The sequence below is a fragment of the Armigeres subalbatus genome, chromosome 3 (genome assembly GCF_024139115.2).
Source record: "Armigeres subalbatus isolate Guangzhou_Male chromosome 3, GZ_Asu_2, whole genome shotgun sequence".
NCBI classification, from domain to species: Eukaryota; Metazoa; Arthropoda; class Insecta; order Diptera; family Culicidae; genus Armigeres; species Armigeres subalbatus.
Window position 1 is genome coordinate 14,764,742 of NC_085141.1, and position 17,196 is coordinate 14,781,937.

The following is a 17,196-nucleotide window of genomic DNA, read 5'->3' on the forward strand; positions in this document are numbered from 1 at the left end:
CCCGGCGCCATTGGGTGTATGTTTATTGCTGGTAAACGCAAATATTGTTGATTATGCCAAAAAATCGTCGCACCCTGCCAAGCCGTATTCTACCCTATGTACATCTAAAAAATGTGGTAAAAGTAAAATCTCGGCTTTTTTTTTTGTTTTTCCAACATTGTTCCAGTACACAAGATTCCGTTTTTACACGATTTTTTTTTTGCTCGTGTTTATATAGTGTTACTTCAATTTGCCACCTAAATCTTTGCAACATGTTTCACAAAATCTTTTAAAACAATCAGGGAAAAATCAAAATGTATTTTAAGGATGACTGTAAAAATCCTGTGAACTTATAACAGTAGATATAAACATGTCGAATTGAAATTTCGGCACGAACTAACTTGATTCAAGTAACATTACATTTTTCTTTATTGAATCGATAATGTATGGAACATGGTACAGTAAAATATGTGTAAAAGTAAAATCTTAGCATCCTGTACTTACGACATTCAAATGATGTACTTTGAAATTATCCGTTTAGGATAGATTCAGCATGTTATTGATCTTCTTTATGTCTTTGACGTATCCATCAATTTGTGTGTACCTTTGAAAAAAGAAAAAAGATCAATTAGCATCGTTAGTTTGTTACATTTTTTAAAAAGTTACTCACATTTCACTAATAATCTGCTGAATAATTACTTCCTGCTTCTTCGGCAGTGTTACGATTCTTTCGTTGTATGCCTTCTGTTTCTGTTCTACCTGAACCTGCTGGGCACTGATTTTCTGTTTAGCCTGATCAACATTCTTCTGAAGTTGTTTCGTCGCATTGCAAATTTTTTCGATCATTTCCGCGTACTTCTTTTCCGAGAATGATCCTTTCGGAAGGCGCAAAGTTGCTAATCGTACCACTTCTTGAGCTCTACAATTCCGAAAAAATATAAAATTACCATGCAAAAACTGAAAAAAAAAAATGAGAAATCACCTTTTAAACAATGCATTCTGCTTATCGCAAATGTCTTCATAATTTTCAGCCAATCGTTCCGCCGTTTCCCGAATCTGTTGTTTTTCCTGCTGTAGCTGTGCTATTTCCCTCAATTGTTGGTCCTTCAGTAACCTGAGCACATGAACTCTCCTTTCAATCTCCTGACGTGCTTTGTCATGTTTCACGAAATAATGCTCCCTTAGCATCCGGGTCGCTTGGGTTAATAGTTCAAATGATTCTTGTGGCGTTGGTTCCGAGGATTTGTCCAACTTTAAAATAGGTTGAGTTGTACCGGACTTAAGTATCGATTGAATCCGATCTTGGAAAGGATCTTTCAGCAGTTTCTTCAGTGGTGATTCCGTGCCAGTTGATGATTTTGAACCGGACTTGACTTTCCAATCGTGAATCATGTGATGGTCACTGATCAAATCAAGAGTGACGACCTGGCCCGATGCCAGCTGTAGCAGAACTCCGGAGGGAGATTGTAACAAAGCAAATCCTATAACGGCATTTGAGCTCATATGCTGGAGCGCTTTGGTACAGACAACGTATTCGGCACGGCTCTGAGATGTGAATAGTGGATAACGATCGCTTGTGTCTTCCTCGCTCTCAACAAATAGTACAAGCTGGCGAGTGAAATCCAATGTGATCGCGTGAAGACCAGCGTTGTGATAAGCAAAGTATCTTGATTCATTGAGTAGGTCTCGCTTCAAATGAATCGGACAAGAATAGGTTTTAGTTTCATCAACTCCGGTGAGTCCAAGTTCGAGTTCAACAGTTTCCAAAACCTGAAGGTACCATTCCGAGGGGTAGATGATCAGACTGGAGTCCAGTTCATTGAACGATCTCTCAGCTGGGAACTCTTCTTCCAGGAGCAGAGCATGATGTGTTTTGCCGGTGCTTTCGGCGATTATGATTGTGGGTGGTAGAGATGGGATAACAACCAACGAACAGGAGTCCAAACCATAGTTATCTTCCACTTGGGGGAGAATTGAAATCGGTCCCTGCAGCTTGGGGCGATCCGTGTCAATGCCAGCACATAGAATGTAGACGTTTCCATCACCGCGTAGAATGACGATGGGCCATTCGACTTTATCGTTGTTGGGTTTTTGTGTTTTGACGAATGAATTCTGTAGAAGAACGAATGTAAAAAAGGTGTTTATTCAATGTTACCTAATTCGAGGCCAAGGAATAAACAGCTTCTAATGTACTTTATTGTCACAAGTATTCATTTTAAATTTTCTTTAAAAATATAAAGATTATAGTAGCTTAATCTACCTTATTTAATTTAACCCCGTATTTTCCATTGCAATATTTAGAAATATATTAGAAAAAACTATCGTTCATCTGGTTTTAATCAGTAATACTAATATACACAAGCTAAATTGTGAAGCGTGTACTGCCTTCAAGCGAACCATAACTCATAACACCATTCCATAATCAGGTAATCAATCCCAATCTTCTAATCCCATAATCTTCAACTGGTGATGCATTACCAAAGCAAATAGACTCTCTCTCTTTCATAGCTGGACCTCATATCCCGACCAGCTATTGCCACTACCCACATATACTAACCGTCGTCGTTGCTGAAGAAATGTTCAGATTGTCCCGCATCATGCTGACCATCGTAGTCCGGCTGGAGAGCATCGTCGTATCGTCGCTGCCGTTGACCGTCGTCGCCGAAACCACACGTGGCGGCGCAATGTCAAAATCAACGGCCGTATCGCCGAGGCTGTTGAGATAGGCCAGCTTCGCGGATGTACTCGCGTGGCCCGGCGACGGAGAGACGGGGTGACCACCGTTAACAAGTAGCCCTGGCGAAGGACCAACACGCCACACATGCCGTAGCGAGTCCACATCGTAGACGCTGCGAACGAGAAAATGAAACAGTCAGCAAACGTAGGGACCTTTCCACAGAGCTTTCCATCTAGGCAAACAGTGCAAGCCGATGGGCTGCTGATGCTGGTATGAGGATTTTGAGCTTGAGTTGATTATTATTGCTTTTCGGAAACGAGGATTCGGTCTCACCGTGAGCCACTTGACGACGTTGTTCTTCTCGCGGCCTAATATATGGTTGTCTGTTTTTTGCACTGCGGCTGGCCGTCGACGCGGCGGGTTATTGAAAAAGACGAGGGCGCAAATGACAACGAAGACCACCGCACGACGATGATGACGTTGGTGGTGTTGACCGCGGTTGGACGGGTTTTTGAGGTTAGGTCAAGCGTGACAGACTAGAAAACGAAGGGTAATGAGAAAAAAGGATCGGACGGGTGCAGTCAACTGTTTGGTAGCCTGCTGGTGGATGGTATAGCGTTTCTACTTTAGGCTCTCTCAGAAGAGCAAACAAGTGGAAATCGTTCTCGATTGATGCACAGCACACCTATGCTCTATTTGGATCATAGCACAGGGGCAATGCTTTCGGTTGGGATGAAAAGTTGGATATGGGGGATACCGGGTCGTGTCTTATAAATTAACAAAGCACACGGCTCTTTCCTCAGTGACAAGGCGCCTATATGAGAATGAGTGTTTGCGAATACAGTCAAACCTCCATGAGTCGATATTGAAGGGACCATCGACTCATGGAAATATCGAGATGTGGAATAAAACATCCTTGAAAAGCTTTTTGGAGGGACCATCACAGTAACCCAGAAAATATTTTTTAGTATGGAATAATTTGCTTCCATGAGTCGATATCGAGTCATAGAACATCGACTCATGGAGGTTTGACTGTAGTACGTACCGAATCGAGTTGTCCGATAGGAGAGCCAAAATGTGGGAATCAGTCGGTGATGCCGGATGCCACCGGATTTGTAGAACCTCTAGATTGGGATTCTCGGTGAAGAGATGTTCGTCTAGGTTGTATGCACTGAAATTAATCATAAAAAGGATATTGCGTTAATACACTGATATAATTAACCTTTTGTCTGTGCTCTGGGGTCAATATGACCCCAGGCCAATTTGAGTGGCTGCCATTTTTTTAGTTTTCAACCGATTCTCCTAATTTTTGGTAGTTTGGTAAAACTCGCCGAGATCTGTCTCCTAGGTGCAAATTCGCTTGAAAAATCTTGAAAATATGCGCTACAGTGTACTTTTTTTCAAAAAACTTACGTTGTCTGTGCTCTGGGGTCAAATTGACCCCAAATTGAAATTGCTATAACTTTTTTAATGTTTGGCAGATTTTGGATTTTTGGGGCTGTTTCGAAAGATAATTTAATCATCGTTACCAAAGATTGACTATAGGTGGGCGGGTACATCGCGGGGAGGGGTTTTCGTAAAAAAGGGTACAAAAACAGTGATTTTTCAAACTTATTTTGCTTATATCTGAAAATCCTACCCATTTTGAACTGCTCCTTTTCAAAAAGTTTATGCAGGAAGGCGGGTGCTTTGACATGAGGCATTGATTAATTAAAAACTTGATCGCTAGGTGGCGGTATATTTGAATTCATTATTTTAGACTACTCAAGTAAATCCGATATATGGAATTTTCCTCATTGTAAATATTCTTATCGCACAAATTTGAAATTTGTAAAGATGACGTCTTTAACAAAGTTCGTATGGTGGGAATGGACTGTCATGTGACGGAATAAATAATTAGGAAATTTACAAATAGGCGGCGCTAGTGTACTTGCAATATTCTTGCATATTTGAAATATTGCTTTAGCTTGAGATCCCTAATACCTACACCCAAGTTGTATTCGGCAACATTTTTCTGGATGTCCAGGACTACAAAGCGGTGCTCAATACGTATAATGAACACTTCTTCCAATATGCGACGCTAGTGAGTTGTTATATTTGGGTATATTGTTCCATGTGAGATCTGATGGATTTTGGTTTGTAGCATTTTTTGCAAACGTGAATGTTGTGGTAGAGTTCATCAAAAGTTTTCTTTGTATTCAACCTGCTCCAGCGATGCTGCAAATAATAGAATGTGTTCAAAGAATATGTTTCAGGTCATCCAAGAAAACCCTGAAATTAAGACCTTTGGATCTACATGCGTAACCAAAGATCAGCCAATTTGCCACCTATTTGTAAAATTCCCAATTATTACTTCCGTCACAAGACAGTCCATTCCCACTAGACGACCTTTGATCAAGACGCCATTTTAACAAATTTTAAATTTGTGCGATAAGAATATTTACAATGAGGAGAATTCTATACATCGGAATATCTTGAGTAGTCTAGGCCAAGTTCTAAACTTATCAACGCCTCATGCCAAAGCACACGCCTTCCTGCATAACCTTTTAAAAAAGGTGCAGTTCAAAATGGGTAGGATTTTCGGATATAAGTGAAATAATCATGAAAAATCACTGTTTTTGTACCCTTGTTTACTAAAACCCCTCCCCGCGATGTACCCGCCCACCAATAGTCAATATTCGAAAAAGCACAGACAGAAGATTAAAAACAACTCTCAAGGAGTACTGTTCTAAAATGTTAAATCTTATAAAATATGCTTTTGAAATAAACATACATATATAGAACTACAATAAAAACGTAAAATTTTTCATACAAAATTGTATATGGAAAAAATTATAGCTTGTGCTTGATTGCCTGCTCGTAGTTGCTACTGCATTATGACCAGATCAGCTGTTCTTGCATAGAGAACCAGCAGATGTTTGCTTGGGACTAGCTCACATCTTCAATGTACAAGTACTGGTGATCTCATTTGTTAGGTCATACTGGCGCCTGACACGTCAGAATGCAAGTCAATATAGGGAACGGGGAGGAAATGATAATGCAATCACTCGCCCACTGCAAGCCAAATATACCTCTGCACTTGCCACGAGTTCATGCGGAATTTGTTGGAATTTTTGGGTTAGGTTCGAGAGGCAGAGGTCCGTCTTGGTTAACGAGCTGCCAATGTGATAGATAGGAGAAAGCAATTGATTAAATTTCTAATTATATATAGGATACGAGCTTTTCAGTTCAATTCAAATTCTTGCAAATACTGCTAGAATAATCAAGTTGAAGGTATATAAATGGAAATGGAAACAGTATGGAAGTCCATTTCCAGTTCTAGCGATTGCCAGAAGATGAGAAATATAGAGAAAGATACAAAGTAGGAGAATGGAACGGACCTGGGATTGAACCCACGACCTTCTGCGTATGAGGCAGAAGCAGTAGCCATATGACTACCAAGCCCGTTTTATTATAAATGGAAAAAATTATAGACGACAGAAAATTATCATTACGTTTTCCATTTGGTAATGGAACCTTTCAATTCTATTGCTTTACAAGTATTGTATTGTTTATAGCGAGATTTGAATTTGAACCAATAAAAAAAACCCTAATTAGTCCACCTAGCGGTGATGATACATTTCTCATGGGGGTCCAAAATTTTCCCAAGGGGGGAAAGGAAAAGTCGAAAATCGATTTTTGGTGTTTGATTCCAAACGACTTAAAAATAGATGAAACGTTGATATCTGATGCCATTAAAAAAAATCGATTTTTTCTCTTAAAACATTTTTGGGACTTGGAGCTAAATCGGACATGATTTAAGGGTGATTAAAATTAATCAAAACTTTTTTTCTTTTCTCACAAAGGGGAAATAAATTTTTTTTTGTTTTTTAATGCCAAAGGACTCAAAATGCATGAAACTTTGGAAACATTAAAAAAAATCGACTGTTTTGAGACTTTGAAAAAATTTCTTATGGCGAAAACAATTTTTCATCGAATTCAAAAAACGGACGTTACGCAAATATTTCCCAAACCCTAAAATATGCCTCTTTGCAAAATTTGAGCTCCATCGGACATGATTTAGGGGTGCTCAAAATTTTGAATTTTTTGTAACTTTGAAAACTTTTGAGATCTAATTTACGGAGAAAATTATCAGATTGCTAAACAATGTTTATTACACTGAAGTTTATTTTTACGCGGTACCGCATGAATTCAAAACACAACGTGTAAAGATCAAGTTACAAAAAAAATCTAAATTTTGATAGCAAGATTTTGAGCACCCCTAAATCATGTCCGATGGAGCTCAAATTTGGCATAGGGGCATATTTTAGGGCTTAGGAAATGTTTGCGTAACGTTCGGTTTTTAAATTCGATGAAAAATTGTTTTCACAATAGGAAATTTTTTCAAAGCCCAAAACAGTCGATTTTTGTTTCAAAAAAATAATGCTCAAAGTTTCATGCATTTTGAGTCCTTTAGCATCAAAAAACAAAAAAATGTGAGAAAAAATAAAGTTTTGATTAATTTTAAGGACCCCTAAATCATGTCCGATTTAGCTCAAATTTTGCATAGGGGGATATTTATATATATCTGAAAAAAAATCCCAGAAATGTTCTAAGAGAAAAAATCGACTTTTTTTTAAATGGCATCAGATCTCAACGTTTCATGCATTTTTAAGTCATTTGGCATCAAAAACAAAAATTCGATTTTCGATTTTTCCTTTGGTTGGTTTTTCATGGAAAAAAAATCAAAACTTTGATGAATTTTAGGCACCCCTAAATCATGTCCGATTGAGTTCAAATTTTGCATGTGGTCATATTTTGGGCTAATGAAACTTGTGAGCAACGTCGTTTTTTGAAATTCAAAAATGTAATTTTCATTGGCACCCCGGCTCCAAAATTCCGTCCACCTTGGAACACGTAGGGGCGCCAACAATTCAACATTGGACGAATTCAGGTGTAATTTTGGTTGGTTGTGGTTGTTATGGACATCAGTTCAGTTATCACTCCGCCATAGATCCACGCAGTTGACCGGGAACAAAAAAGAAGACCAGGTAGATCAAACGGCTTGGCTTGAAAGGAATGGAACAGCAATTAACGGTGCTAAGCGCAGGTGCCCGCAGGTGCAGGTGAAACGACGGCTTCAGATGCTTGGATCCGGTGACGGCAGTAGAGCGATCATGGCTACGGCACGAACGATGTCCTTCCCTGGAGCAGTGCGTAGGGTCACGACTCGGACGACCCCGTCCTTGCCCGGGTGTAGCTTCATGACTCGCCCGAGCGGCCAGCTAGCAGGAGAAACGTTGTTCTCCTTCATGACGACGATGCGGCCTACTTTAATGGTAATCGGGAGATTGCACCCTTTGTTTGCTCGTGACTGCAGCTGTTGAAGGTACTCCGGGTATCAGCGTGCCCAGATATTCTGGAGATGCTTCTGGACCACATCATAAGCTTTCAGACGGATGTCAGGAGCCCCTCGAAAATCAACATCAGGTACCGCTTGAAGGTGGGCCTCGACGAGAAAATGTCCTGGAGTTACGACCTCCAAATCGGACGGACCACTCGACATCGGAGTCAGCGGACGGGAATTGAGGCACATTTCGACCTGTGCCAGAAGAGTTAACACCTGCTCGTGAGCAATGTTGGTGTTGCCTACTGTTTTTAGGAGGTGCTCTCTGCTAACTTGACGGCAGCCTCCCATAGCCCGCCAAAGTGCGGTGCACGTGGCGAAAAAAAAGCTTCCACCAAATCTCGTTCTTCACACACCAATTGAAGATCCGATCCCGATCATGGTTGTCTCCCTTCAGCATCTCGTAGATGCGCGCTGCCAGGAAAGCAGCAGTTGTGAGATCGCTAACAAGCTGGATGCGTACGGCTCTCGTGGCGAAGCAAACGAAGATTGCCACGTAAGCCTTGGTTGGAGCATGATTGCGGATGGTTGCCTTCAGTGAGAACGGTTCACAGTAGTCAACGCCACATATAGACAAGGGGCGAGTTGGTGAGACTCGCGATGCTGGAAGATCTGCTGTGCTCTGCTACTAGTCCAGCTACGACAGCAAGTGTGGCAATGGTGGCAAATGGATTTGTACAAATTTCTGTTGCCGAGAATCCAAAACTGCTGGCGCAGTAAGGCTATCAGGAGTTGCGGCCCTGCATGCAGTAGCTTCAGGTGAAAGAAACTAGCCAGTAGAGTCGACAGCGGGTGTTTGGCAGAGAGTACGATCGAATGCTTGACGTAATCGGAGAGTGTGGCGTTCCGTAGCCGGTCACCGACGCGAATAATACGAGCTTCGTCGATGTATGGCTTCAGCCACTTCATAGCGGATGATTTGACGACTGGTTCATTCCTTGACAGATGAAAGATCTCTGCAGGAAACGACTGTTGATGGGCTAGCCGACACAGATGAAGTTCGGCATGTTGTATTTCTTCGGTGGAGACTGGAGAAACGGTATCGTTACGACGATTTAGTTTCGGTTTGCCAGAACTATGGCCGGCGGGGGTAGCTGTACTTTAAACCGTAATGCGTCGGTACTCTGCTCCCATACGAGTCCCAGAGCCGAAACGGCCTGCTCGTCCTGAAGTTCATGCAGCGGTTGAACGGCTAAATATTCCGATGGAACATCATGTAGAACTTCTGGAACATTCGTTGCCCATTTCTTTATTGGGAAACTAGCAGTATTCAGCATCGACATTACTTGTTGCCTCACTTTAATTGCAGATTCTACGTGATCAGCGCCCGAAAGGAAGTCGTCGACGAAGAAATCGTAAATGAATGGATCTGCTGCAGCTGGACAGTGGTTCCCATTCTCGTGTGCAATCTGCTGCATTACCCTCGTTCCAAGATACGGAGCAGACGCGGTACCGTAGGTCATCGACCTAATGAATATCCGGAGGCTGTTCTGCACGACGCTTCGAAAACGACCCAAACCTTTGTAGACGTGCTCGACTCTTTGAAGGCGTGCTGCGATATGTAGCAATGCGGTTGATTGTCGTCTACTGGATCGATGAGCTTCTTCGTATGCCCTAACTGGAGATATTCGTCCATGAAACGATGGTACGCGTCCTTGGTGGCACCCGAGTAACACGAGTCAGACAAAAATAGTGCAGCAACTTGATTGTGACTAAATCTGGTCACATATCAGTTGCGGTATCCTAAGTGAAACATGTGTGCTGCTAGGGCAGGATCACGTTCGAAACGCCGCTCGGCGCTCATAAGACGGCGATCAGCGATATCCCTTGAGCTTTCTAGGACAATATCAGGATTGTCGCTTCGAGGAAGACTGACGATATACCTTCCAGAAGGATCACGGGTGGTAGTAGCTACGAAGTGCTTCTCACAACAATCTTCTTCAACGGATAGTGCTGGTCCGTCGGGGATGTCCTCGATTTCCCAAAACTTCTGAAGCGTAGCTTCTAACGGAGCATCATTCCTAGGAAGGTTGCAGATCCGAGGAATACAAGTGTGTTGATTGGATGCGGTGCCTGCGACAGCCCATCCGGATGGAAGTCCGTCCCCTAACGAAATCTTCCGACCACTATGGATCTCCCAGAAGGCTTCACTGCCGATAACGAGGTCTATCCTCTCTGGGATGTTGAACTGAGGGTTGGCGAGGCTAATCCTGGGAATATTCCACGACGAGATATTGAGTCGGCAGCTGTGTCGAAAGATTTTTTAAGAATGAGGAACTGTAGCTTCGTCGAAAACTTATGTGTACTCGACTGGATGGTGGCGGAAATTGCACTTTTCACACGGTGCGTGAAGTTGGATATGGAAGCCGAGTCCAGTAAAGCCTTTGCCTGGAGCTCGTGTCTGTGATCATCAACGACATTGAGGGCAACCGTTTCCAACAAAACAGTATTGTATGCAGTTCGGACTGCCATGCTGACATTGGGAGTAGTGGAGCTCCGAGTGCCCACGCTAGTGGACGGAAACAGTAGATGGCACGGTTGAACTAGCCGACGATGGGTTGGTGGGTTTTGGAATGTTGCCGGCCACCTTTGCCACCGGCGGTGGAAGCTGATGGTGCTCATAGCCTACTGAATTCAGCACTCGTACGCGCTGATAGTGGAATTCTACCTGCTCCTCGTAATTCACGTCATCTTGCGTACTAGTCTTCTCCTCCCAAGCTTGTAAAGTGGGTTGGTCCAGCATGTACGACAAGATATTCACCAGCGGTGTGTCCTCCACAGGTTCGTTCAACTTTTAAAGGCCTTCACATGGCGCTGGAAATCGTCGATCAGGCTGTGGATGCGATTAGTAGACTCCTGCTTCACTGCTGGCGTATCGTAGAGCGCCCGGAAAAGTTATCGCTTTAGTAATCGACGGTTGTTGGATTGCTTGAGGAGTGCGTCTCTAAGTGCAAACGTAATTGTCGGCTTCGATATCGACCAACTCGTAGGGTTTCTTTGCGTTTCCCTCTAGAGACTGCAAGAGGTATTGCAGTTTGGCGACTGTTGGTATGTCCGCATTGGAGTGAACCATGGACGAAAATGTATCACGGAACGACAACCAACGTGAAAAATCCCCAATGAAACGTGGAAGGTCGATCTGCGGTAAGCGGATGTGGAAGTTGTTTGGCGAACGAAGCGTTCAGTAGCGCTTGATTACCTTCGGTGGGGAGTTTTGAAAGTAGGAATCCTTTCGCTGTGCAGTATCGATGAGGTGTATTTAATTTTTCCGCTATATTGGCTTTTCTCGGTGATAATGATCATTATCACCGAGAAAAGCCAATATAGCGTAAAAATTAAATGAAAACCCGCGGTGATTAAATCAAACAATCGATGAGGTGTGCCTCCAGATCTTCGCTATCTAGTCGCTCGATGGTGTCCTGAACTTTCGCAAACGCAGTACTCACTTTGTCTAGAGAGTCGATTCCTGTCACGCACTGGACCGAAATCGGCGATGAATTTCTCAACCGCTCTTCGCATGGCGATCAAAGATTGCCGCTGGATCACTTTATCCGCGAGGATTTTCTCTGCCTTGGGTGGCATTTTCGCAAGCACTTCTTCTTCTTCTTCTTCTTCTGTTCAAATGTTCGCAAGCACACACACACGGAAAACGTGCGGAAACGGAGTAAATCGAAACGGACCTCCTTCCCGGCGCGAGCTACTCGTTTCTTTCGCGAAACCGAGCCGGCGAGGCCAACACAGAATAGAACATATTAGATCCTTCTTAGATGTACTGGCCTTCGCGACGAAGAAATCGGCAAATTGAAACCTATTTTTGGTCTACTTTCCGGTGGTTAGTGTGGTGATTTGCTCCTAGCTGCTCCAAAGCTGGAAATTGACTGCTTCAATGTAGAGTGAGGACGCTGTTAATGCTTCAGACCCTAAGGCTTGCGCCTCCAGAAGTAGTCGACGCCGGCCATAAGGACTTGTACAAATCGAAAAAAGTCACCCAACTTTCATTAACCAAATGAAGTTGAATTCAATTTAGTTGGAATTCTCTTTTCCCTTAATTGCTACCACAAGCCACATGCATATAACTAGGACTGATTCCCTGAATTGTTGGGCAAATGGCCGCTCTAATCCTAGTAGTGATATTAGCACCACCACACACCGCCAAACAGCTTCCCGTCAATAGCTTTGATCGAAGGGGACGCTCTACCAGCATTGAAAATGGCTCCGATTCGGCAATTGGGGTTGCTCGATGACCGCAGATGAACCCAAATATTCCCTCCTGCACCAACTCTTCCAAGTAAAAAAGTTCTTCAACCAATCACACAATTTTTTCTTCACCCACCGGCAGTGTTCGATCACAAATTTGATCGCTTAATTGCGGGCTCATCAATTAGCCAAACACTTTGCTGCTAATGAGCGCGCGCAACCTCCGAGCGCGATGGCGCTTTTTATTCAAGTACAATGGCTATATATTCGACATAAAATTGCGCGTCTGGTCAGTACTTTGTTCTTTGACCAGCACTTTCCGACCGCGGTTTGGCTTTCGATCCGGATCGAAGGACCAAAAAATGTTCGAGCGCGAGCGTTGAAAAGAGGAAAGGACAGACAAAAAAAGAAAAACGTCGTTCCTCTCGGGGAGAGTCAAGGGTAACGTCCTGGTTGTCGAAGCGAGCGATAAAACGTCGTACGCAGCGATCATGAGGAAGGTCAGAGAGGGCCCGAAACTAAAAGACTTGGGTGAGAAGGTGGTTACAACTAGGCGTACCCAGAAGGGGGAGTTGCTGTTCAAGCTGAAGAATGATCCTACGATCAAGGGCTCGTTACCAATTCATTGGGCAGTGAACGGAACGTAAGAGCTCTAACGCAGGAAGCAGTGATCGAGTGCAGAGACCTGGGCGAGATGACGAGCGAAGACACTGGCCTCACAATGCAAGCAGGGGGAAGTGCAGATGGCGATTCGACTGAGGAACGACTCAACAAGGTTAAAGGTTAAAGTAGGATGGCCGATGTGTCCGTTGAGATTCGCCCCGCGAGTAACCAAACAGATGGAGCGATGCTTTAAATGCATGGCGTTTGACCACCAGGCGCGAAACTGCAAACACCTGGACAGATCCAGTCTATGTAGGAAATGTGACGAAGAAGGACACGTTGCTAGGGACTGCACGAGGAAACCGAGATGTCTGCTATGCAAACCGGAGGACGGAAACGACCATACGATGGGTGACTTCCAACGCCCTTCAAGACGACTGCAACGCTTGGGCAGTGGAATGGGGAAGCAGACTGACTAACCCTAGAGGTTACAGTTTACTGGAGGCGTTGGCAAAACTGGACGTCAGGCTGTGCAACGAAGGTGCCGTTACTACATTTCGCAGAGATGGCAGAGAGTCCATCATCGACATCGCGTTCTGCAATCCGGTGAGGAATATGAGCTTGAAGAGCTTGTATAGGACTATACACATAGTGATTACCAGGCGATCCGGTATAGTGTTGGGACGACGAGAGATTAGGACTAGCGGGCGAAAATGAAAGACGAAGGACTTCGACAAGAATCTTTTTATCGAAGCACTTCGAGCAGACAGGGGCGCTACAAATCTCGATGTAGATGAGCTGACAAAAACTCTTGCGAGGGCATGTGATGCGACGATGCCAAGGAGACTGAAACCAATCTGTTCGCCGGCTGTTCGGCGACTGAATTACTAGTGGAACGAAACTCTTGCTAGCCTTCATGCTGTCTGTCTTAGAGCCAGAAGACGTTTTCAAAGAACAAGGTCTGAAACGGTCAGAGAGGAGCGTAAGATAATCGTCCGTGAAGCTAGATCGGCCTTCAAATGAAAAAGCTTCAAGGAGTTGTGCCGGTAAGCTGACGCTGATCGGGTCATAACAGCGAGGATCAGGGGTCCAGCGACGCCAGCGGAAATGTGTCCGGATAAGTTGAAGATCACCGAGAACGGTCTTTTCTCCCAGCATGATTCTACGACGTGGCCGCCTACACCGTACGCAGATGAAGACGGAGTAACCGTTGCAGGTATGTAAGTCTCCAACGACGAGCTGTCATCAGTGGCGATTAAGAAAGTTTGTAACCTGCTCACTACTACTGAATTTGTTGTGTGCCTTAGATGCAATATGCAAGTTTCTAGTCTAATCTAAAGGAATGGAAGTATACTATAGATATAGACCAATTTTTTCACCATGTGTGAACCACCTAACATTAAACAACATGACAACAGAACACATCGAAGATACTTCAAGGTCCATAGCCTGCCAATACACCTTACTCAGTATCGTCATCGTGTATCCACATTTTCTGTAAAATCTCGCTTAACTTTTCAAAAGGACCTAAGTAACATATTTTCATGAATTAGTTTGAGTACTGCAATCAAAAGCTTTCATGTTGTTCTGTTGATTGCGCTAGTCAAATTAATTCATGAAAAAATGTCACTAAGGTCCTTTAGAAAAGTTAAGCGAGAAATGTACGGTCAAGGTCAACTACTTGCGTAGAATGCTCAAGAGTTACTTCCAGTATCAGATTCTGGTTACGAAACTAATTCGGGGCAGAAGTCGGGCAGGGTTACGGCGGGTCTTCCACAAGGCTCCATACTAGGCCCAACGCTATGAACCGTAATCTACAACGGAGTTTTAAAACTTTAAATTGCCCAAAGGCGTGAAGATCTTTTGATTCGCGGACGATGCCCTCCTTGCGATAACCGGAGAGTCCCTGGAAGAAGTAGAAATGCTGGAGGCGAAGACGACCGACGCAGTTGAAAATTGGATTAATGCTGCAGCTTGCTCATCACAAAACAGAAGTGATGCTGGTCAGCAACTGTCGAAAAAACTAGCGGATGCAGATTACCGTAGGAGGGTACGACATACCATTCATGCGGGCTTTAAGACAGCTAGGAGTGATGATCGACGAACGGTTGAATCTCAACACCCATGTCGACTATTTCTGCGAAAAGGCGGCTAAAATAGTCAGTGCGTTTGCAAGGCTATTGAAAAAATTTCTCCATGGGTACATTTTATACCATTTTCCCTTATACCAACAATATTTCTATTGTTTTGGCCATTTTTGACCTGGCCTCAAACAATCCAAAATATCAGCGGTATCCAACATCTGAACAAGAATTTGATTTTCCAAAACTAGATTATTTTCCCGTCAAACAGTTGCAGAACCAAAGAATTTGGTTGATAATTTTCAGAGTTATGGTCTTTTGAATTTTGATAAAATTTTGCCTGTTCCGATGATTCGTGGCCACGTGATTTCAGGACGGTTCCTAAGTAGAACAAGAACAGAGTAGATGTTTTATTCGTCAAAAGCATACACGGTCCTCCACACAAATATTAATTCACTCATTATGATTACGATTTCATAAAATGTCTCATCTAAATATGCGGTACTTTACTTATCTACATCCGCACTCACTCGGTGAGTACACGATGACAAAATTATGAACTTTTGCAGCACGACAAACAAATGCCGTTTCCCCCTTCTGGTTGGTTGGTGCGGTTGCCAAAGCCTACACCAATCCTCCGAATAAATCGAAAACTTTTACCGACAGGGCCGACATGTATTTTGCATTTTCTTGAAATTAATTTATAAATTTAAATGTAAATAAAAATCTATACCCACTAGCGCGAGTGTACTTTCCACTTTTAATCCTTTTTTACTCGAGCACTATAGTACTGATGATGCTACATATTTACCTTCCCGCGTGAAGCCATGGATACATATATTTGAGCTTGTGCCCCCTTTTCCAGCCCAACAAAACCAAAGACGACGAGGACAATGATTGTTCGCCTTGGTTCGAAATTTAAGGCTTTTTGGCACCGCACCCGAAACATTGCTTTTACATTTGGAAGACACAGACAATCGCTAGCAAACCGCATTCGTTCACAAAACCGCGGGAATGTGGATATCGGTGCTGTACGTGGTGGCGATAATGACGATAAGAGCGGCTTCCAACGGATTACTCTGTTGAAGATTGGCGTTTGGTTTGGTTACCTAATGGTCAAGCCTATAACTGAAGATTGTGTCCATAAAAATAAATGATAAAACATATAAGGCCGATACATCCTATTTTTCAAATGGAATGCATCTCATCCCATTTTCTCAAAATTATTCGTCACAAATGTGTGATTTGACAAATATTGAAAAACAGTTATGTCTCCCCCTTGGGACTGTTTTTGCCCAAAAATAATATTTTGAGGGGGCAACAAAATAAAATTCGAATAATTTTGAGGATTTTCAAAACATTCTTTAACAAATCCGAGGAGTTAATTTTTTATTTTTTCCTTCTAATATTTATTTTGTACTAGCAGACTCGACGTACTTTGTTTCGCCTAAAATTGATTTATTCTCTGATTAATTCTCGACGTATGAAGAAATTTATGTTTCATTTGTATGGGAGCCCTCCTACAAAAGGGGGGAGGGATCTCGAACCATCTTAAGAACCTTCCCCGGCCCCAAAAACCTCTGCATACCAATTTTCATGCCGATCGGTTCAGTAATTTCAGAGTCTATAAGGTTCAGACAGACATAAATTTATTTTTATGTATATAGATTATCCCTCCTCTTGACCTTTCGGAAACCAGTAGGACATAATTTAAATTAAATACTTGTAACGGTCTTATTTAAAAAAAATACCGCCACATATAAAAAATGTCGTTTTTAATATTTGTATCTTCAAAAACAAAACAAAAATTCAATGACTTGCGCAGATTCATATTACCGATAGAATGAGAAAGACTTTCCAAACCAGATGGTACTGGTTTAAGGTAGCCTCACACCTCGGGAATTTGGTTGGCGGATTTTTTCCCCATGTATTTTTGCATATGCGATGTTTTCGGGATTTGGGCACGGAAAATCAAAATCCCGGCCCCATTTAAAATGCACGGGGATCAAAATCCGGCGGCAATTTTTCTCGAGGTGTAAGGTAGCCTTTACGTGGTTGTGCTATCAGATTCAACAAATTGACGTAATTGTCCACAAAATCAGACAAGCCGGTTTTTTGAAAACTTGTCCTTGAACTAGCGGTGAACTAAAATTCACCTCAACAAAGCCCAAAAAGTTATTTTTTATCAATTCTAGATGAATTCCGTTTCGCTTCAGGTTTTCTACTGCTTTACTAAACAGGTTGCTTCTAGTCTCGCATCAACCACATGTTCC

The 17,196-nt window shown here is 42.9% G+C and overlaps 1 protein-coding gene across 1 annotated transcript in view; it reads right to left on the reverse strand.

Annotated features, from left to right (window-relative positions):
• Positions 1–390: 390 nt before the first annotated feature.
• The window catches only part of LOC134220678 (nuclear pore complex protein Nup88), a 234,877-nt gene continuing 218,071 nt past the window's right edge, over positions 391–17,196 (reverse strand). The window contains exons 3-7 of the mRNA XM_062699784.1: positions 3,702–3,827; positions 2,537–2,828; positions 962–2,091; positions 650–898; positions 391–583 (exon numbers count right to left, since the gene is read on the reverse strand). Of these exons, the coding sequence (XP_062555768.1) occupies positions 517–583; positions 650–898; positions 962–2,091; positions 2,537–2,828; positions 3,702–3,827 (1,864 nt within the window). The 3' untranslated portion in view covers positions 391–516. The remainder of the gene's footprint in view (positions 584–649; positions 899–961; positions 2,092–2,536; positions 2,829–3,701; positions 3,828–17,196) is intronic.